This window comes from Ascaphus truei, chromosome 2 (genome assembly GCF_040206685.1).
Source record: "Ascaphus truei isolate aAscTru1 chromosome 2, aAscTru1.hap1, whole genome shotgun sequence".
Taxonomy (NCBI): domain Eukaryota; kingdom Metazoa; phylum Chordata; class Amphibia; order Anura; family Ascaphidae; genus Ascaphus; species Ascaphus truei.
This window is the reverse complement of record NC_134484.1, coordinates 40,598,086-40,620,495: the sequence shown is the minus strand read 5'-3', so window position 1 is coordinate 40,620,495 and position 22,410 is coordinate 40,598,086. Positions and strand designations below refer to the sequence as shown.

At 46.2% G+C, this 22,410-nt stretch overlaps 1 protein-coding gene across 4 annotated transcripts in view; it reads left to right on the top strand.

Moving 5' to 3' along the window:
* Window positions 1–22,410, top strand: part of FER1L6 (fer-1 like family member 6) — a 215,154-nt gene that overhangs the window by 73,628 nt on the left and 119,116 nt on the right. For 3 of the 4 annotated variants that reach the window (XM_075582218.1, XM_075582211.1, XM_075582212.1), the window contains exons 2-3: window positions 17,950–18,032; window positions 20,535–20,664. In XM_075582218.1, coding sequence (XP_075438333.1) covers window positions 17,950–18,032; window positions 20,535–20,664 — 213 coding nt within the window. Of the gene's footprint in view, window positions 1–4,536; window positions 4,608–17,949; window positions 18,033–20,534; window positions 20,665–22,410 lie in introns of those variants that run through there. The other variant, XM_075582213.1, reaches the window with a different exon arrangement.

The window sequence follows — 22,410 nt, the reverse complement described above, 5'->3', positions numbered from 1 at the left end:
CACGGCGAGATGTGCGGCTAGAGCCGGCAGCTGCATGGGGCAGTCTGCTACATCCCAATCTACAATAAAGATGCCATGTTCAAAGAAACCCCCACTGTGTGAGTGTGAGATTACTCAACAGTGGCAGTCACCACCGAGAAGGAGTTCCTCACCAGGACCATCTCCCTGCGGAAGCATAGATCCTGATGAGGTGGAGGCGCTGCACATGAAGTAAGTTGGACTCGTAACCACTACCTCAGATACCTGTCCTGATGATATCCTCTATAACACCAAGCGGGAGACTCAGGAGTCCTGTTACTAGCAGGTGCACCACCACACACGACCTTGTAATGGGGACCGGTTAGACCACACGGGCCAATGTGAGATTGGGTGGGTCAGACAAGGGGGGTCCAGCCGTTACAATTGGAGGCGCTGCTGAGATACCTGTTAACAGGACAGGCTTTTGCTAGGCACACGCTAGGAAACAGGGAAAGTGTCTGCTGCCACTTTGTGCTGCGTGGGACGGAGCCAGGGGTAGTCAGGGAGATGCTGGAGCTGCATGCCGCAAAGACGCCTTGGGATCAGTTAGGGGTTAGTGAGTCTGGAGCAGGGGGCTATTGCTGTTCTAGTCGCCTTGAGGTAGCGCTAGCGGGGGACGCCTGAAGGGGTAAACTGGTAACTTAGGGCAGGAATTCTGGAAGGGTCCGCACTAGGCTAGCCAAAAGTAGGTCGACGCCCAAAGTACTGCATGGAAGAGCCAGAGTACTCTAGTCTCCATTCCAGACCACTTACCAAGGAGCACAGACTGGAGGAACGTGTTACAGTAGACACAGAAAGAGTGAGCCTAGCCTGAGGTAGTGCAAACACGAGTCAGATCTACGTTAGGTACACAAGGTGGTGCACAAGGCATGTTTATTGTACGGATGTGGTAGCTGCCCCGCAGAGCGGAGCTCCATGTACAAGAACCCCGTGTTCAATGATAAAGAGAGACCTGTCAGAATGGAGGATCTGCACAGAGCAGAAGGTCCAGGATGGCAGGGAGAGAGAACCGTCAGAATGGAGGATCTGCACAGAGTAGAAGGTCCAGGATGGCGGGGAGAGAGAACCGCAAGAATGGAGGATCTGCACAGAGTACAAGGTCCAGGATTGCGGTCAGAGGAAGAACACGCATATGAACTGTGCGTGGAAGAAGAACAAGCTACAGAAGAGACTTTTGTGAGTTTGTTGTGGAATGGCGTGAAAGCCGTGGCTGCGCCGTGTTTATCATGTTTTTGTTCTCGGGATGATACCCCTGAGAATAATGAGCATGACAGTGTTATCCGATGGGAGGAACGAAATGGACTTTGTTATACCCCAATTAACAAACAGCCAGACGCTACCTTCAATGGGAAAAAGGACAATACTTACCAAGATGGCGGTTCCCGCGTTCCCGGGACACCGCGTGGGCATGCTGCAGAAAGTCTTGCAACTTTGCAGTTTGCTAATTGTTGGTCAGGATTGGCGCCAACGAGAAAACTCCACCCCAATGGGGAGTTTGGCGCGAAAGCTGGAGCCGCGCCCTCATGGACTATGACTCACTCTGCCCCAGTGCTGGGTCAGCCTACAAGTCTACGAGACATCCCCCTAGTTTCAACCAGGGGGAGTGGTTTGCAGTTCCACCGGATGTCGACAGAGAAAGTAGGAGGAGGGGTTGCTAAATCAGCCCATGCCCTTCAGTTGCGAAGAGCCATTGACCAGTACAGACCTCTGAAACGAGTGCCTCCGCTGGTGAATATGGCTGCAGTTGCTGATAAAGTGGACCAGAGTCCGTTGATCTCTACTCATCCCTACTCGGCTCCAGGAGGCTTCCTGATCATCCGGGTAGAGGGTGTGGAGACTGTGGCATGTCTCTGCCTGCAGTGCAGACTGCCGGGCGGAGACGTGGGCAGCGAGGCCCGATGCCCCCACTGTGGACTGCAGTACATGTGGCCCATGACCACTTTTGTACCGGTACAAGCGGTGGGAGTAGCAGGAATGTCCCGATGCCGATCGACGAGCAGCCGGGAGCGCTATGGAATGAGAGTGCAGGTTCCGCGGAGTCGGAGTCAGGTTCGGTGCTCCCGACGGAGAAACCCAGCCATCGGAGAGGTGATCACCGAGGAGCCCATCGCCGGTCTCCTACTGGGATGCCTCGGCCGAATTGCCCAGTGGAATCCTCGGACGAGGAGTGTGCTAGGCTGTCGAGTAAGATAGTCATAAAAAGAGACTGCCATACTATTGGTACGCCATGGAGAGATGCCATTCCCCGTGGTGTGGAGACACGGAGTCGAGTGTCTCCAGTACCGCGACCACCCGATCGCCGGAGTCCCACTGCCGTGGTGATTAGTGGATCGGAAGGAGGTCGATCCACCCCGACCCTGCGAGGTACTAAGATGACACCGTGCCTGTCGCAGACCCAGGGGGTGGAGGAGAAGGAAGAGCGAGTCCAGAGCCAGACTGGATCGCGCAGCAGACGGGCGTTGCCGGATGTCCTCGTGGAGGAAGAGATCCCGATTGGGGATCCAACCCAAGATGGCGTCGCAGCACGTGCGTGTGCGGAGGAGAGTCCGGATGAGCAGAGCGGCATCAAGTGGGAGGTGTTAGCGCCTCTGCGGTCGAGCAGCGGAAGCCGATCCCCTACTACCAGGGGGAGCGGGCGTTCGAGTTGCAGAACAAGAAGCCCAGCTGCTGGAGTCAAGAAAGGACTTTGTGGCGAAGTTAAGGCAGGTATTGCTGGAGAGCAGGTCGTAACCCTGTCAATGCCTACTGTCCGGTCCCGTCCCCCAACCCCGGCCACTCCCAAAGTTAGTCCCAAGGCCCTAGTTAAAGCTCCTGTCCCTGTCACTTCGTCAGGTGGGTCCACTTCTAGTTTGGGGGTGTCAAGGGATTCCCGGGGTCCTATCCAAGAACGGACTGGAAGCCTGGGCTGGGGAACGTCCGATAGTGGATCGGAGGGTGGAGGGAGGATTACTCGACATGGGTCGATGGCCAGCGAGAGCTATAGCGCGCTGGGTATTGAGGGCGGACACTGGTCACAGAGTAAGGGCCAAGTGGGGCGATCTGAGGGTACGTCCGGGGTATCTTCGGGTGGGCCTGATGAGGAGTCAATAGAGGAGTCTATAGAACCTAGCTCCGAAGAACGGAAGGAGACTAGGTGGTGGGCCCCGTTGTACGAGGGGTATGTTGCTTGGTTCGACCGCACCCGATTTATCCTAGAAAGGGAGGGGGTGGTTGATCACTGGTGGGCTGCCGGTGACTTTGATGACGAGGCATACCTTAGGGCCCTAAGGGTAAGGTGGGATCGCATACAGGCAGGCCTTATTATTCCAAAGGGGTCCGCAGGGTTGGATGACCCGGTAGAGACCGATGAGCCCCTGTCATGGGTGCTGCCCGGGGCGGCTGGCGAAAGTAAGTTGACCAGGGCTTGCCGAGCTGAACGGGCTGTTGCGGCAAAATACAGAAGGTCGCATGGGCTTGATTACCCGTATGTCCCGGAACCTCTAATGAGAGAGATAGAGGAGAATAGGGAGAGATGGCTTAAAAACGATATCCAGCACTATATCGTAGATAAAGGGGGAGCCATTAAAGGAATGCAGGCCGAGCAGAGGGTGTCCCAACTTATGCGGGTCTGGAAGATAGGACGCAGTGTGTACATGCACAAAGTGGTGTATTGTAATGAGCGAGGGATACCACGGGAATACAGCGTGACTGTGCATGATGCCGCGGGGCGGGAGGTGAAGAAGCCAGATCCTCGACATTATTATTGAGTGCCAAATTAGAGTGGTCTGCTTTTTCTTCAGCGCTCCCTGCTGGTCAGTAGTGAGATGGGCTTGCATTATTATGTCAATGTGATGATCTTTGCCATGTTATTTGTGTGTTCTATTGCAGTGTTTCCTGGCGCAAGGTACACCAAATTTAGGTCCCAGCCGGGACGGTGGGTATTAACCAGGGGGAGTATGTAGCCATGCATAATAATGACTGCATACATCTTCCCTGTTGGCGGTAAGTCCTGGTAACTACAGGCCTGCCAACAGTAGTTATGGAGGTTTTCCCTCACACCCTGGTGTGGTGCCCTGTGTAAGGAAGGGAGTGGCTGTATGCTCTGATTCCCTGGATAGTGACATCAGAGATGCGCCTGCCCCCTGAGGTATAAAGGGCACAACACTGTCAGTTGTAAGTGTTAGCCAGCAGTTGTGTGAAGCAGCTGGTAAAATGTATGCTCCTGCATAAGGGATTGGAGGAATACTTTTGTGACCCTAGTGCTGTAACTAGCGGTAGCAGAGTGACCAATCAAGTCTGTCTAAGCCACACTGTGCCCAGGGACCTGGCGCAGTGGTGATCTCCCTAGGAGAAAGGGAATCCCACTTCAATACGGGAGGGCGTACCTGGCAAAGGGACAGCACGGCGAGATGTGCGGCTAGAGCCGGCAGCTGCATGTGGCAGTCTGCTACATCCCAATCGACAATAAAGATGCCATGTTCAAAGAAACCCCCACTGTGTGAGTGTGAGATTACTCAACAGTGGCAGTCACCACCGAGAAGGAGTTCCTCACCAGGACCATCTCCCTGCGGAAGCATAGATCCTGATGAGGTGGAGGCGCTGCACATGAAGTAAGTTGGACTCGTAACCACTACCTCAGATACCTGTCCTGATGATATCCTCTATAACACCAAGCGGGAGACTCAGGAGTCCTGTTACTAGCAGGTGCACCACCACACACGACCTTGTAATGGGGACCGGTTAGACCACACGGGCCAATGTGAGATTGGGTGGGTCAGACAAGGGGGGTCCAGCCGTTACACATAGTTACATAGTTACATAGTTAGATAGTTGCATAGGTACAGTACATAGTTACATAGTAAATGAGGTTGAAAAAAGACATATACGTCCAACAAGTTTAACCTATGCTAAATTTAGACGACAGTTACTTTATCCTATATCTATACTTATGTATTGATTCAGAGGAAGGCAAACAAAAAAAACCCCAGTAACATATCATCCAATGATATCTCATAAGGGGAAACATAAATTCCTTCCTGACTCCAAGAATTGGCAATGGGATTACTGCATAAAAAAGCTTATTTTGGCAGTGAGCAAGATTGTTCCTATTTACTAAACAGTGCTATTCCATAATACACCTAGCAACACTGCTTAGCAACTACGGCTCCATATGGTGGGTGAATGGGCTGCAAGGTGTCTTCCAGGTGCCTTATATAGTGGTATTTCTTGGTAAGTGTGGTCCGTTATGCCACAGTGATCAAATAGTTAAATGTGAAATATGTTGAACTACTGTAAATCCTTTTTTCGGAATCTCATAAAAAAATTATGCAATTGTTACTTTTCCAGGAAATGTTGTATAATCCAACACAGATTATTGCATATTTGGAATAGTTTTTCACCATTCTTTGCACGTGTGCACATTTTTCACTTATGTTCCCAAAGTTTGCTAGGTCTTTCCCCCCCATAAAATTCTACAAAAACCGCAAGCTTTGCAAAATAAATTTGCCAAGCATTAAAGCAGCAATCCAAGCCATGCTTCTTTAAAAATGTTATATATATATATATATATATATATATATATATATATATATATTTATATATATATATATATATATATATGTATATGTATATATATATATATGTACTAGCTGATATACCCGGCGTTGCCCGGAGGCCGTGAGGGGGGGGCGTGAAAGGCAGGGGGGGGGGCGTGAAAGGCAGGGGGGGGCGCGTGAAAGGCAGGGGGGGGGGCGTGAAAGGCAGGGGGGGGGGCGTGAAAGGCAGGGGGGGGGCGTGAAAGGCGGGGGGCGTGAACGGCAGGGGGGGCGACACACACACACAGTGTGACACACACACACATAGTGTGACACACACACCCAGTGTCACACACACACACAGTGTCACACACAGTGTCACACACACACACGTCACCTAGAGCGACACACACGCGACACCTACCTCTACTTCCGGCCGCCGCCATCTTCTCACTCGGCGCCGCGAGGGAAGAAGGGTGTCCTTCCGGGCGCGCCGCCATCTTAGGCGCCGCGAGGGAGGAAGGGGGTCCGCTGCCTGTTCCCCCGCCGGGGATGGAGATGAGGCGCCGCGGGGGAGGAAGGGGGTCTGCTGCCTGTTCCCCCGCCGGGGATGGAGATGAGGCGCCGCGGGGGAGGAAGGGGGTCTGCTGCCTGTTCCCCCGCCGGGGATGGAGATGAGGGGAGCGCCGGGAGAGGTGAGCGGAGGGGGTGTAATGTGCGCGCGTGTGCACAGGGACAATAAAGGTAATGGACGCGTGCGGGCGGTGTAATGTGCGCGGCGGCGGGCATATATGAGCGGTTTAGACGGGCATGTGGCCAGAGAGCGGGATGAAAAGAGATGATGTGCACAGGGACAATGAAGGAAATGGGTGAGTGTGAATGTGTGGAATGTGTGTGTGTGTACACAGGGGTGAGAGTGTGTGTGTGTGTACACAGGGCTGACAGTGTGTGTGTGTGTGTACAGGTTGTTGTTTGACAGGGGTGAGTGTGAATGTGTGTGTACACAGGGGTGACAGTGTGTGTGTGTGTACAGGGTTGAGTGTGAGTGTGTGTACAGTGTTGAGTGTGGCACTGAGTGTGTGAGTGTGAGACTGTGTGTACAGGGTTGTGTGTGAGTGTGGGGGGTGACAGTGTGATATGTCAACTTACCAAGGAGTCCTCAGAGGTTCTGGGTGTGTGGTGTGACTGCAAGTGTGTGAGAGTGAAGGAGGTGATGTCACAGTGGGGCGTACCTCTTGGCCAATGAGAGTCACGGACCAATCAGATTCACCGCAGATAGCACTAACCTCACTAACCATTCGATTTTATATATTAAGATATATATATATGTAACACCTTCCCCCCCCCCCCCAATCGCAGATAGGGACCATGTGGGGAAATACACTTGTGTTACCGGGTGTGGTGCGTTACCTGATAGGCTCACAGAAGACCTGAACCTCTGCCACTGGGAGCCTGGGGTTACCTGATGATTCATCGAACACAGCGCCTCCACCTGTAAGGGTTCCCACCTGAGGGGGATGGTCCTCTTACAGGAACCACAATAATAAGACACGCACACAATGTATGCTAACAACTGTTTTACTATTGTAACTACTCATAACTCGGTACCCTGTACCACACAGCCAGATGCATATAACCACACACATGGAAGTGCATCGGGTGCACACATCAACATAGGTATTCCCCAAAGTACCTTATGTTCAATCCCACCCACGTGTGTTGGAGATAGCGCTATCCCTTGACGTGTTGGTGCACTACTTATAGATACCTGCCCGGGCTCCAGCCACGGGTGCGGCAATACAACTGGATTGGATCCGCCTGATCCGACGTGATGTCCTCCTACGCGTGGGGTGAATTCCGGCGTGGATAATATCACCATGCACCGTACCGTCTATACCTTGCAGGGTGTCGTCTGCAGCCGGCAGGCCGCAGTCACTGCTTGGCGTGGCCTCTGTAAAGATAGTCTCTACATAACTGAGGGTCTGATCCCAGACCCAGGAATCAGGCTGCGCGCCACTGAGTGCTTCCTTAACTAACCAAACAGCTAAAGGGGCAGATCTCCATCCTTAAGGCCTGTCCCTGAAGCAGCCAACAAACTGGGGCAAAGATAATAACTGGGCCAGGGGTATGAGGCCTAGTGTAGAGGCTACTTGCCTCTCTACACACTGAGCTCCTTCTTCTTCCCCTTCCCGGTCTTCTCTCTCTCTCTAATGTGACAGGTTCCTATCCTAGGGCCTGTCCCTGTGACCACCCATCCTCACTAGTGGGGAGTCAGGGCCTCAGCTCTAGCCTGGGGATTTCTGGCCTAGGGCAGAAGCTCGCAGTTTTCTGCCCCCCTTCTTTCCCCCTCTGTGTCCTCAGCCTGACTGAACAATGCCTGTCTGCACACAACATTGTATCTTCTTTGCAGCATGATAATTTGTCAGCATTAGGCCTCGTTCAGGGTGCCAGCTGCAGGAGTTGGAGGGAGGGCGGGAGGGCGGCAGTGCAGCAGTTTGCTGGGCGATCTGTGTTTATCCCCCAGCAGACTTTTCAGCGTTGAGGAGGGGGCGGGGTTACACACGGCAGGTAAAGTATCGAGGTTGCAGTCATGATATCATTCTCAAGAATGATTTCATTGGCTGCCTAGGTCCCTGTGACGCTGCTGCAGCTCCAAAAAACGAAATTTTCGTTTCTTGAAACTGTAGCCAGCTTCAACTCCTGGCTTCAGAGACAGGGCAGTTGCTACCCTGACAACCAGTATTCAAATTGAATACTTTGTTTCTCACGGCAGCACGCCCTCCCTCCAAAGCCAGCACCCTGAACGAGGCCTTAGTGGCTGTCTGGCTGCAGGTGACAGGGATCATAGGGCATTCCCCAGAGGCTGCTGGGAGATGTAGTCCACTCAGGACCTCTTTCCTATGGGGACCGCATGCGCGATCTCTACTGCGCCTGTGCGAAGCTGTAATGGCCACCGCTACGCTTAACTGCGCCTGCGCAACAACCCAGAGCTCCTGCACACTTGTAATGGCCACCGCTACCCTTGCCAACCTCAGCGCATTGCGCGAACCTCGCACCACCCACAACATGGCCGCCGCGGCTACCTGTGCATGCGCAACCCTCCGTGCATGCGCGAGCATCAGGACCCCGACGGCGTCGGCCCAGATGGCAGCGCCCACCGGGAGAAGTCGCCGTCCCCTTCCCCCACTGCCACAGGGGTAAGGCAGGGGGCAAAGGAAGATCAGGGGAACCGGGGGTGACCCCCTTACATATATACATATATATTTTTTTTATTTGAAGCAGGGGGTCTCCGTAGCTGAACCCTATTAATTTCATATCTGGGGACCCCTGCTTCCAGAGATATATATCTCCATAGGGGGTGCCAGTATCTCTCTTCTGTTTATAGGTTCTGGTCATGTAGGCTGATCGGAAGCCACAATGGATGACGTCATGGCTTTCTATTGGCCCACAGGGCAGGAGAGCTTTGAAGCAGTCATTATTTGAACCCCAACTAGCATAGCTGGAGCGGCTACTGGCACCCCCTACGGAGGTAAGTATCTCGGGAAGCAGGGCGTCCCCAGAGCTGAAATTATTAAGGCTCAGCTACGGAGACCCCCTGCTTCAATCCTATGTATAAACAAATTAAATAACGCTGCGCTTGGATTGCCGCTTTAAAAGTCAACGTGCAAAATTACGTGGCCCTTTATATTTTGCAGAATTGGCAAATTGTTGGAGAATTCTGCCAATATGAAATTTGGCTAAATTTAAGGGGAAAAAAATGTGAAAAATGTTGTCAACTAGTTTTGAAGACATTCGCACAACTCTTTGCAGATATTGATTAGACATACTGTACTGCACAATACTATGGTTAGTACAGTATGTACTGTATGAGGTGGTAAATTGTAGAAAAAAAATATTTACAGTATTTTGTTCTATTTTTTGTCTTGTAACTGGTATATTTTCGTAAATAATGAAGATGTATCAGGGCTTTGATGCGCTGAAACATTTGCAGCTTGCAGCTACATGAATCGGAATAAGCTTGTTAATTGCGTTTCTCACAGTACATTACCCTGCCACAGATTACTAAACTCTGGAGGTTTACTGTACTTCACCTCCAATCATGTGGAATTTTTGATGCCAGTAAAAGTAGAGAAACTGAATTTGATATGTTGCATACATTGCATTACACAATGGGCTCACAAATCTCATAACCTCAGAGCCTGCGATGCTGCTCCCTCAACCCCCCCCCACCCTCTCCACCCCAACATCCTGCAAATTAAGCACACACACAAAGGTCTGGAGGTACAATGGCCTTTTATTCAAATACAGCCAAAGGGAAGGTGCTAACCCTGCCAGAGTGCTTGACCCACAGGTAAGGCCAATGGGTAAGGCCAATGACGCTTAAATCATGGCTCTTTAGCCAGGCCCATCCCAAGACTCAGCCATTCAGCTGACCCGATGTCAGCTGCAAGATGGGCCCCAGGTCCTCAAAGCACAATGAGCCCTGCTCACTCGCCCACCAGGCCACCACCAGGTATTACCGTAACTGAGCGCTGTCTGGAAAGGTCTCCCGTATTTACCCTCCAATCAGCTGCCACCAGTGGGGCTATTTAACACTCTTAAACGAGCCCCGGACCACCAGATCCACAGGAACCCTCCCAACCTGATCTGAAGGAACAATAACCGATTCACACTGTTTAACAGTCACCGTGCTAACGAACTAAACCGCCTCTCGAGCACCCTCTTACTTCCCCTCGCTGGCGTCCCTGCCTTTGTCCCTGCAGAACTTTAGAGGCTCAATGTACTTGCAAAAAAAGTTTAGTTTTCTCTACTGTTAAAAATGCATGTCTGCACATTATGCGCTGCATTCTGTACACGTCATGTATCCCATGCTATTGGCATATTATTGTTTAGTTTCCACTTTGGAAGAAATGCATCTGACACAGTATAAAATTGCAAGTGTAGGACCTGCTGATAGAGTTTACCTTCACATGGTTGCAGGCTTGACATTTTTTGGCCAAAGGATTGAACGAAAATGACACATACTTATGAGAAGAAAAACCATGTAATAATGAACTAAATAGTTTGTCATATTTGATGCGCATTCTTTATTTACTGTCGTAGATTTGAGGTCACCTTCCCAGTATCACTTCAATTAATACAAACAAATATACATATATAATTCTGTGGATCTGGGTTATGAGCTTACTAACGTGATGTCAACGCACTTGAGAGGGAGAGCCAATAAACAGAGAGGATAGGTCAAGCATGGGGTTGTGGGACAGGATAGATCCACTACAGATGCTCCACAGTATGATACTAAAACAATCTTTAAAACAACTTTTTGGGGATTTTTAAAAATTCAGTTGCTTTTAATATTCTTTAGAAATCATTTAAGGTTGTATCTATCCAATCTTTCATATGAGTTGTTGCTCAAAGTTGGGTGGGACTTCAACTTTAAATGAGCCCCTCAGATGCAATAGATATTTTATTCACATTTATGTAAAAATGGGATTCGTGGTTTATTTGAAATATTATTTTATCATATCTATATTATTTAGTCCATGTCTCTTTTTCAAAATCGTCACTGCAATAGCATGAAACCAAGTAACTCAGTGAGCTTACCTGCTTATGAGGACATATATGGATGGAAGGGAAGTAAACATAATTATGCCCCTTTACAAAGCATTAGTAAGACCACACCTTGAAGATGGAATACAATTTTGGGCACCACTCCTTAGAAAAGACATTATGGAACTAGAGAGAGTGCAGAGAAGAGCCGCCAAATGAATAAAGGGGAAGGACAATCTAACTTATGAGGAGAGGCTAGCTAAATTAGATTTATTTACATTAGAAAAGAGGTGTCTAAAAAGGGATATGATAACTATATACAAATATATTCAGGGACAATACAAGGAGCTTTCAAAAGAACTATTTATCCGAAGGACAGTACAAAGGATTCAGGGTCATCCCTTAAGGTTGGAGGAAAGGATATTTCACCAGCCACAAAGGAAAGGGTTCTTTACAGTAAAGGCAGTTCAAATGTTGCATTCATTACCCAAAGAGATTGTGATGGCAGATACAATAGATTTGGTCAAAAAAAGGTTGGACATCTTTTTAATAATGTAGAGTGTGAAAAGTGATGCTCAAAAAATCAATCTTTTTAGAAAGGAAAGGTATACAGCGATATTCCAAATAAGTAAACATGGGAAGGATGTTGATCCAGGGATTAATCCGATTGCCAATTCTTGGAGTCAGGAAGGAATTTATTTTCCCCTTATGAGATATAATTGGATGATATGACTCTGGGGATTTTTGTTTTCCTTCCTCTGGATCAATAAGTAAGTAAGTAAGTAGGATAAAGTATCTGTTGTCTAATTTTAGCATAGGTTGAACTTGATGGACGCATGTCTTTTTCAACCTCATCTACTATGTAACAATGTAATTATACAAGTTTCATCTATATGAGAAGTGAAAACTGAAAATTGTAATGTTTGTAATATTGTAGTTAGCTAGAAAAGTGTATCAAAGGAAATACACCAAAGGAATCCCTTTCGTAGGCGCACCGCAGACCTTTATAGTATATGCGGTCAGGGGTGAATGTAGTGGGTGAAGTTAACTTTATTTCATACTGATGTGTCAATCGTGTAGTTAAAACAGTATATAGTGTGGATCTATATACTTAATATAAAAATAGACTCCTAAAGTCTATTTGATCTCAGCCATGCCTCTCCTTTAGTATCTAGTTACTCCTCTATATGAAATAGATACGTCCCTTTTATTTTTTAATTTTTTCATTTTTCTTCTTATGCTTCTAATCCCCGTGTGTTTGTTTGAGGTTCTCGTGTCCTTGGTATATACAGATGGATGGATGTAAATCCTTCTGTGTAACTTATTGTCTGATTTAGGTAATGTCACCTGATCCCTCGTTTGGGAGGGTTATATTCTTATCATATATGACCAATGCAAAAATAAAAGGGACGTATCTATTTCATATAGAGGAGTAACTAGATACTAAAGGAGAGGCATGGCTGAGATCAAATAGACTTTAGGAGTCTATTTTTATATTAAGTATATAGATCCACACTATATACTGTTTTAACTACACGATTGACACATCAGTATGAAATAAAGTTAACTTCACCCACTACATTCACCCCTGACCGCATATACTATAAAGGTCTGCGGTGCGCCTACGAAAGGGATTCCTTTGGTGTATTTCCTTTGATACACTTTTCTAGCTATTTCAACCCATCCCTAGGCAGCACGCTCTTTCCAACAAGGGGTTTCAAGAGCGAGGTTTCCTCTACCATAGTAATATTGTAGTTACCTCTTTAAATATGTTTTTGTTAAACTAACCTGTGTAAGAAGGGACTAAACTGAGGATAATTGCACAATCACTTAACTTTTAGGTAGAGATTAAATGTGTTTATCGGCTGAACAATTATAGTGTATTTCATACAGTGTCTAATTTCTCTTAGAAATTAAAAGTATTAGCAGAGGTCAGGGATTATGATAAATACTGCTAGTCAGGGAATGATGTTTGCCCAAATTAATGAGCTTGTGACTGTGCGTCCTCTCCAGAAACTTACCCAGCAAGATAAACAAGACATGATCACTGACCTGTAAAGGCTCACTGACGCAAAAAACCAAACACTGAGCACACACACACACACGACCCAACACTCAGATGTGTTGCCCTGTATTAAACTGTGTTTATACCTATGGGCTTTGTATCACAGCTTCCAGTCTGAAAAACTGTGTGATGAAAAGAAATAGTAAAAAAAAAAATTCCTTTGCTTTTAATGATTTTTGTGGGCTATATTTGGCACTATTGTATTTACCAGTTTGTAGCTGTGAGACTTTGATAAATAGTGTCCTTCCATCAGGGCCAGTGCAAGGGAATTTGGCACCATGGACGAACTTTCAACCGTTCCCCCCCAATATCCCCCCCCCCCCCAATTGTTTTTCCCTGGAATCTTTTGTATGTTAGTTGGATTTGCCTGACACAATCCTCTCTATCTCATCCAACCCCTCTCTCCCCCCACTGAGGCAGTCACCCTCACTCCCCCTCAACCCCTCTCTCCCCACCCCATCTCTCTCCCCGACCCCTCTCTCTCTCTTCCCTCTAGCCCCTCTCTATCCCCCAACTTCTTTGCTCACCACCCACTCTCTCCCCCCCTACCAACCTCGCTCTCCCCTCCACCACCACCCCTCTCCCCCCCACCCTCTCTCCCCACCCTCTCTTCCCACCATCCTGTCTCACTCCTCCACCACCCTTCTCTACCCTCACCCCTCTTTTCTATCCCCTCACCTCTCTCATCCCACCCTTTCTATCACACCTAACCCCTCTCATTCTCCACTCACTCTCTCTCTCCCCAGCCTCTCTCTCTCCACCCCCTCTCTATCTCCCACCCCTCTATCTACCATCCTCACCCTTCTCTCTCACCCCAACCCACTCTCTCTCCCACCCAGCTCTCTCTCCTATCCCAGCCCTCTCTCTCACCCCACCCCGCTCTCTTCTCAAAGCCCTCTCTCACCCCACCCCTCTCACCCCCACCCTCTCTCTCACACCCTACCCCTCCCTCACTCCCTCTTATTCTGTTTTTTTTACCCCCTCCCCCTCCTTGTTTGCCCCCTCTCCCTCTGTTCTTTGCACCCCTCCATTTTTTAACCTACCTTCTGTTCCTCCCTCACATTCACATTTAACCTACCACTCGACTCCTCCCTCACATTCTCTTTCATACATTCAAAAGGTAGAAAATAAATGTTTCTTTCCTCTGTTGCTCGACTGCAAAAACTCCAACACATACCCTCATTCTCTCCCATCTCGACTACTGTAACATCCTCCTGTCTGGCCTTCCTGCCTCTCACCTGTCTCCCCTATAATTTATCCTAAATGCTGCTGCCAGAATTACTCTACTCTTTCCGAAATCTGTCTCAGAGTCTTCCCTGCAGAAATCCCTCTCCTCGCTTCCTATCAAATCCCGTATCACACACTTAATTCTCCTCCTCACATTTAAAGCTTTACACTCTTCTGATCCTCCTTACATCTCAGCCCTAATTTCTCACTATACACCATCCCGACTCTTGCGTTCTGCTCAAGGATGTCTTCTCTCTACCCCTTTTGTATCTAAAGCCCTCTCCGCCTCAAACCCTTCTCACTGACTGCCCCACACCCCTGGAATGCCCTTCCCCCTCAATATCTGACTAGCACCCTCTCTATCCACCTTTAAGACCCACCTTAAAACACACCTGCTTAAGGAAGCATACTAGCACCCTCTCTATCCACCTTTAAGACCCACCTTAAAACACACCTGCTTAAGGAAGCATATAAGTAGCTCCATGGCTGATAATTAACACCTCATACATTAACTTTGGCCCCCCGCAGACGCACTTACCAGAACGCCCTCCTACTGTCTCTGTATGTTCTTCTTACCAACACATTAGATTGTAAGCTATTCGGAGCAGGGACTCCTTTTCCTAAATGTTACTTTTATGTTTCAAGCACTTCTCCCCTTTATGTGTTATTTATATTATTTGTTATTTATACGATTGTCACATATATTACTGCTGTGAAGAGCTATGTACATTAATGGCGCTATATAAATAAAGACATATATACATTGTACAGTTTCAAAAATACAGCACGTCTGACCTCACAAAAGCGCAAACATCAAGCAAAAGGCACATCATGGAAAATACTCAGAAATTTGGGGTTACTGTATGTCTGTTTTTCTACGGACAGTTGGCATCCAATATCTGCCACTCTGACTATTGCTAAATTTGATCTTATCATTTAGAGATACAAACTAAAAATGTCAGTCTATTCCAATATGGGGTGAAAAGCATATCAAATTTAAGACCCACAACAAATTATTACTTAACAATCAGAGTATTTTGTATCAAAATATTGGATGCCATCATAATCTGCTAATCTATGATTTAATATTGATACAGTAGATATATGTGTAACCCTCCCTGCACAGCTTCCTGGACGTTAGGTTGGTGTGGTGTATATATGGCTACACCTCATGGTTTACCTAGACACAGGGGGCTGGCATTCAGGCGGCTGGGTGATGAGGTAATAAGGTTGTGAAATAAGGGGTGCCAGGAACTTTTATGGTACAACAGTAATTTATTTGTGTCCCCCAAACTCAGGGACTGTTCAGACATACTTTGACACAGTGTACAGAGTTTAATACAAAGACACACACGAATACTTCTCTTCCATCTGTGCCCACTCTTAACACTTAGATAGAGGTATTCTGACTTAATTGCTGGTGGTACTTGTGGGACCCAATCTCCTTTGTCTCTTCTGAACCATTTAGATAGTGATCCAACTATCCGAGGCCCCTACTTGAAATCCTGATAGGTCTCATTGTGCTTGACCCAATACCTTGCTGTCTGTATTTGGGAACTGCCCCTTTCACACAAACTGATGAGGAACTTTAGCGCTGGTCCACAGATAAAGCTAATCAGCAGGCACCCGGGGGCTCTCTTTTCTTGAGACCCTCTATGGTGTGCCGTATTCCTTTTACTGAACTGTACAGGACTCTTTCTCTATCTTCAGGGACTACTTACTTAAGGGGTACTGGCACTGTCTGCAACATAACAAGCAGGGGGCTGGTCTACGCTATCACCTTATTAACATACCCATCCACATTACCTGGGGCTCCACTCCTCTTGACCTCCGGGAACCTGACCTTCCAGAATAGCCCCTCCTTCTTAAATATCCCAGCATGACGTATGGATCCGTATAGCCACCGGGGTGGGGCCCACCACACTAGTATTGCTAGCAACCCTTTACGAGGGGGGTTACATATGAGCATTCATACATTATTCTCTAGTATTCCTTATAAATGTAGGTAGAATGGCAGATGGAAAATTCAGGTTACTTTATTGAGGCAGATGACAATCAAATCAATCAAGTATGAGTTATTTTCATTTGGGGGCATACGTTTTCAGACACTACAGATTTGTATTAAATATTCATCAGGGATGATCACATAATGCTGTGGTTCTATAATGGCTCACAATTCAGACGAGAGAGAGAGAGATTGAGAGAGAGATTGAGATTTCAGTGTGGGAGTGTCTTCGGTTGTATATATATCCCTTCAAACCTCCCCCTGGCCCGTGCTGGAAAAGTTATATCACTTTTTCAATAACTAGCCCACATTACATATTATTATTACCTGTGGTTGAAGTCCTTTCAAGGTTGCAATCAATAATCAACAAATAGATATCTCTTGGAGGTGTGCTTGTACACAGTGGTGCACTTGCTAGCAATCAGCTGGTTTTGCTCACACTGTGAGAGCTGCTGCCTACGAAAGCAGTGGTTATGGGTTCTAGTGCTCTTGGGTCTGACACCGTTCCAGTCATTACTGTTAGAGATGGGCACATTTTTGGGGCGAATTTAGATTCACAGCGGATTAGCCGGTTCCTTTGGTCCGCGGATTTCAGTGGATCAATCTCAAAAAGGGCGATTCGCGTTTTGCAGATTCTTTATTATTGTTACCAATACGCTCCGTGGATTCCGCAAACCCGTGGACGGATTTGTAGAATCCAATACGTGGATTCAGCAATCCGTTGGTGGATTCATAAGGATTACTGAATCCACGGATTGGATCCTACAAATCCAGTCATGGGTTGTATCCAATGGGGTTTTTGATGAATCCACGCGGATTAAAACTGACCAAATCCGTTTGCGGATTTTACACCACAAAACAGATTTGGGGGGGAAATGCTAGAAAATACGGGTAACAGATTTGGGCGGATTTGCCCATTTTGAATTATAGTTGAATTTTCAAATCTATATAGTTGGTATGAAAATTGTATTAGGAAGTATGGGATGGGACTCATTTAAATATACTTAGCATTAGTATATTTCCCTGGGTACCTCAGGTGTCCTCCTTTTTCAGGACAGGCATCTCTCCCTAATTTATTTGGAGCGAGGTTTGAGGGACAATCAACTTCAGATTGTCAGTGCTATAAAAAATTGTTTCTAAAAAGGCGGATTTGCTTTTTTGAGACTGATCCGCGGAAATCCGTGGCTCGAAGGAACTACTGGATCCGAGGCAGATTTAAATTTGCGAAACAAAAATTTGCTAATCTCTACATGTGACATCTGCGGATGTGAAGTACAGGTTGGGATCACTGTGAAATTAAAGATTAATGGACAACATGAACAAAATCTGCATACCTTGGTCACTCTGCCCCAGTAACAATGATCACAGTATGACGATAAATGATGTATTTAGTTTGATTTGGTAAAGTCTGAAGTATGTATTGATTTTATGAAATGGCCCATGAGAGCAGGCCATCATCAAAATGATATTAGTCAAGATGGATGAGGTTTTAAATTGAATCAACCACATTTCTCTTACACAGAACAAGAACTGTATTTATTCCAGCTCTCACCTCTTGCATTTCTTTTCAGAAAGGGTCTGTTCTCTGCAATACACCTCAAGAAAAAGAAGAAAGACGACAAGGGATTAACTATAGCAAACAAGGGTGCACTAGGTAAGGCCTAGTAAATAAACATTGCAGCTGTTACAAAAGACCAAGAGCAAGATAGTGAGTCCTGTTTTACATCCTTAAGAACCAATGAAAGCAGTTCACGTCCTTAATAGAGCAAAGTTTTAAGTGTCACATAAGGTAATATACTGTAAATAGTGACAACTCCCAGATACCCATTAGGCTGAAAGTTCAAATCAATTTTTTTAACTACTGTATTACCAAGCTGTATTCTCGCACATACACATCATAACGAGCCATTTACTTCCAATCCTTTTATGTCTCGTCCTTTTTTAATATATTGTTTTACCTATCTATAGCTTAATGCTCTCTCAATAATTCCAATTTCCTATCGAAAGGGCTATGTTACCTAAGCGGTGCTACTCTACGAGCCACATGCTGGGGCCAGGAGGTGTCTTATGGAGTAGCACTGCTTGGTGAAAATGGCCCGTGTTGCTCATGCTTATAACTTTATTGCCTTTTCTCACAGGAATTCATTCTTGTGTTCACAATCCCAAGAGTAGGAATAGCAGCGCACTGGCTCCAGCCTGGGATAAATAAATGCAGCTTCTTACTGATTGTATGAAAGCCGCGCTTAGTTATGTTTTGTCCCAAGTCGATTACTCTGTCATTAGTGTCTAGAACAGGGGTAACCCACTCCAGTCCTAAAGAGCAACTAACAGGTCAGGTTTTCAGAATATCGCTGCTTCAGCATAGGCGGCTCAATCAGTCCCTGCGTCAGCACTGGTGGGTCAATCTTTGACTGAGCCACCTGTGCTGAAGCAGGGATATCCTGAAAACCTACAGTATTGGTAGATTTTGAGGCCTGGAGTTGGCTACCCCTGGTCTAGAACTATACAGGCGATGCTTTCTGATTCTGCATTACAGATTAGCCTTTTCCACATCCTTTTCACACCTGCTCAATTGGAGTTGCAGAGCATACATTATGCATTATGTTTTAACATGTAAATTGCCCCCGACTTTAAACAAACCCTCTTTATAATTCAATGTTATGTAATAGAAGGGAATACGTGGAGACTCAAAGGTTTCCAGAGCCACCTGTACATTTTAACTCAGATTTAAAAAAAATCGATTTTTTCAGTTGTAATATATGGAAGTCAAATGTGCTAATCTATTTCCCCTGTAGATTGAAAACAATGCAGAATTAACCCTGGTTTCACGCAATAAATTTCACACAGATCAGCCAATTTTGACAAAATTGCGCTAGCCATTAAGGTCTTTGTGCATTGCATTTTCATTAATTTCTCTACATTTCTCTTATAGTTTTGCTTACTGCAGAGACTATAGATAGGGCACACAAACCCTGTGCTTGCACAGCTGGGTAGGAAGTGAAGAGAGATGCAGAAGTAGGCGATCTGATCACTGAGTGAAGCATTCAAAATATAAATATGTCTTGTTTTGTTGGAAAAAGAGGGGGCTTGGGCAGATGGTGTGGTTTTAGTGGCAGCAGAAAAGGGCTATTATTGAGTGGGACCATGGGGAAAAGGGTATCGAACTGCTACTAAGAAAACATCAGCATCAGCACTTGTACTTGACACTGTATAAAAAAAAAACTCAAATGGATGTTTTATCAACATCATCCTCATCATTCTCAGATCAGACTCAAAGCATACAGGCCACCACCATGAAGAACAGATTGTCTACTCTAGAACAACTACATGGTGCTGACACCACTTGGAAGTGGCTTAGAGAGAGTAGCCATCCATGACAAACTAATCACACATGTTCTTACTAGTGTGAGTGAGAGAGAAGAGGACTGTGAGAGAAAGCTGTGGCTTTTTCCAAGTGGTTGGGCTAGTAACGTGTGATACCTCATTATATACATTATATACAACTTTATTTACTGTACTGCTTCGCCACTTCTTTAGTGATCTCTTTTTTAACATCTACATCTTCACTTGTGTGTACTACAAGAATTATATTGTCTTCCATACTGTACCTGCATAATGATACCTCCGCCCCATCTAAATATCAGCTATGGCAACCCCTGCTTCCCAAGATACTTACATCTGTAGGTCATGCCGGTATCTCCTGGATGTTTAAAGGTCCCGCGTGTTGCTGGCCAACAGGAAGCCGTGATGGAAGATGTTGCGGCTTCTTATTGACCCCCGTCATGCATGACCAGTAAACCACCACATTGCATGCCCAGCAGGGGCTGATACTGCATTGACCTTCAGAGGTAGGTATCTCGGGAAGCAGTTCCAGAGACCCCCCTGATTCCCACCTAATACAAAAACAAAAAAACCCTAAGTGGAAATATGCCTTTAACAGACCAACATGAGTTCTTTAGAAATTAAATCATAATGTACAGAGCTTTGAAACCTCATAGATATATACACAAACTGCACACTATAATTTAATTTATGAAGTACTATCATATCGGTCCCTTAAAGTGTATATCAACCCACAACAAATCTGGACCAATATGGCTAGTAGAAAGTTGATCTACCTGTATGTGCAATATGTATAATTACTGCAATGTTACAGGAGCGGATGAAGATACTGACAGTGTTCACTTTGATGCCACTGAAAATGAAACAGGCGCCAGCAATTACAGCTTGTTCACGGACCTGTCCTCGTCAAGCGGCTCACTTTCCATGGCCATGCAAAAGAAAAGGTATTAGTAACATGCTTTTCTACGCTGCACTGAGCTGCTTGTTGTGTTTGTTTTGCATGTAATGGCTAATTTTGTACACTGGCGACACACTTTATTCGAGCTCGGCTAGTCCCACGAATTCGGGTATACCCGGGTGTATTGAGGTTTGTGACTGTTTTCTGCCCGAGTGCATTGGGTTATTTTCCAGGCAGGGATTGAAGCATTTTATTCCCGCTGGCTGCAATACTGCACAGTATATATATATACTGCATTACAATTCATGAATTTATGCCATCTGGTAGACACGCGAAGCATTGCAGCCTATTAAATCCTAATCATGATCATTTAACAGATCAGCCGCCCGTCAGCCAGGCATGAACCCAGGCTGGGAAGGCAAACGCAACGGGGCTTGTCAGAGGTGAGGAGCGGCGCATTCCAGGTATCTGCCAGGTACATACTGGGTATTTGCTCGAATAAAGTGTGTCGGTGCAGTATATGTGGGTTCTTCTTAACTTTTTAGTTATAGGTACAAGTACAGCAAAACATCAAATTTTCTTAATCAATACATCTACAAGATTTATTCTTTGTTATCGCAAATTATTTTCCTAGAGGTTCATGGATATTTGTGAGGTACAGTAATTGAGAATTTCCCTACGCGTTTCGACCCTTGTCTTAAACTTGGAGTTTAAGACAAGGGTCGAAACGCGTAGGAGTGGGAGCGCTTGGCAGGACTCCCTGACTCTCTCTTCTCTGAGAGCATGTCATTATATCCAACGAGACTTTGTTGCTATGCACATTTAGGATCATGAATTGATATGGATTGTCTTGCAAGACCATTACCATCTGTTATGCAGAACTCTGACTGTGTCTATTAGACACCTGTGACGTTTTACTGTTGGCTAGCTGCATTTATTATTGTTAGTGGGGACTTAGCCACTTCATTACAGCACATACAGTACATACTAGTCAGCTCATGAGGTTGTGTATTTCATGGTAGTAAGACAGGATACTATCTTTATACTGTATTGCACTTTTATGATGGGAGCAGCATTACATCCACCTCCTCATTGAGATATATAGCGTTACACAATTTTGTCTAGTTAGAGTTGCTCTCTCAATTGCCACACAGTGGTGGTGTGTTGGTTATTAGTCTTGCTATACCTTATATGCAGACTTATATTTGTATATCCTTATCCCCATCCACATACCTGGGCATCCATATATGCCTTTTGTTTACTTGTTACTCAATTTGGCCTGAGTTTCCTTGTTCGTCTGCGGATACATGCAGGGAGTCTATGCTATGTTTTAGCATTTTTTCTGCACTGTTTTTTACATTTTATGTGACATTCAATAAACTTTTGACTTATATTGGTAAACCTGAGTGCTTCATTAGGGCTTCTTTTCCTGTTTTTTTTTTAAATATTATATATAAATATATCTTAGCTGTGAGTGCCTTCACTATATATATGTATATATATAGTGAAGGCACTCACAGCTAGGATATAAATAACCATGTCGGGTGAGGTGGAAATGCAAAAATCAAAAACAGGCAGGCATCACACTTTATTATAAAAAGTGACATTTATTCAATAGAGATGTAGCCAGGTCCCCCCTGCCTGTCAAGTCCCCCCTCACCTTGCTGGCGATCGCGGGTGTCGCCGAGCCCAATGGTGGTCCCGTCGGCCGATCGCAAGAGTGGGGGCGGTCAGGATGCTGCTCGAGGGTTGCCGGGGACGCGTGCGGCCGGTTGCCAGGGCCGCGATCGCG